Here is a 910-nt window from a genome sequence, read left to right on the forward strand (position 1 = left end):
ATGCATGCATGCATGCATGCACATGCACGCATGCATGCAAAGTATGCTCACACTGTACATGCACACACGCGTGCATATATATACAAGTCTGAGTTGTACATGCTAGCCAGGCTATCATAACCCCACACCTCTCCGTGTTGGGGTTCCGCGTGTTATCTCCTCGACCGTTCGTGGGATCGTGATCGCCTGCTGTCTCTTTCTCTGGACCTGGAGTGCCAGTGTCTTCTCTCGCGGGATCGGGATCGTCGATCCCGGGATCGGGATCGTCGATCCCGGGATCGGGATCGTCTTTTCCAGTCTGGTGTGGGGGAGCGGGATCTCTGTTCATCTCCCTCAGAGTCTTCGCTTTCATCACTCTCTGGTAGCCGTATGGGTGCTGGCGGGAACACAAGTTTGATGGTTTCTTCTTCCCCTGCCTTTTGTTGTTGTTGCTGCTGTTGCTGCTGCAGTTGCTGCTGCTGCTGCTGCTGCTGCTGCTGCGGCTGCCTGGGTGTTTTATGTCTTTTCTTACGGCCAAACTCATCAAATGTCTCTTCATCTGAGTCATGCTCTCTCCTATCGTTGGGGTCCTGCAGGTCGAAGTGACCTCCCCCTCTCCCCATACGGGGCTCGTCAAAGGCCGAGGGTTTGGGTGCGTTGCATATATTACAGCTGGACCTTCTAGCCCAGTTCAGGTTTCCACAGTGCCCACAGCTCCAATCCCCTTGTCTTACTGGGGGGCCCCCGGGGGGCCCCACGGGGCCCCCAACACCTTTTGGCCGAGGTTTACCGCATCGGTTGCACCGCGTCCTCTTAGAAAAATTCACATTCAAACATGCAGGGTCAGAGCACTCCCAGTCCCCCTCCCTCAGGGGCCTCTGCAGCCCCCGTGGCCGTGCAGGCGGCGGTGGTGGCGGCGGGGGGGGGGGGC

General features: G+C 57.7%; 1 protein-coding gene across 1 annotated transcript; it reads right to left on the reverse strand.

Annotated features, from left to right (window-relative positions):
- Positions 1–152: 152 nt before the first annotated feature.
- EMH_0073060 (zinc finger, putative) lies at positions 153–602 on the reverse strand (the record flags this gene model as incomplete). Its single annotated transcript, XM_013499283.1, has 1 exon — positions 153–602. One exon carries the CDS (start codon positions 600–602, stop codon positions 153–155), a length of 450 nt encoding a protein of 149 aa, XP_013354737.1.
- Between the last annotated feature and the right edge of the window lie 308 nt (positions 603–910).

This window comes from Eimeria mitis, genomic scaffold (genome assembly GCF_000499745.2).
Source record: "Eimeria mitis Houghton genomic scaffold, Emh_scaff4172, whole genome shotgun sequence".
NCBI classification, from domain to species: domain Eukaryota; phylum Apicomplexa; class Conoidasida; order Eucoccidiorida; family Eimeriidae; genus Eimeria; species Eimeria mitis.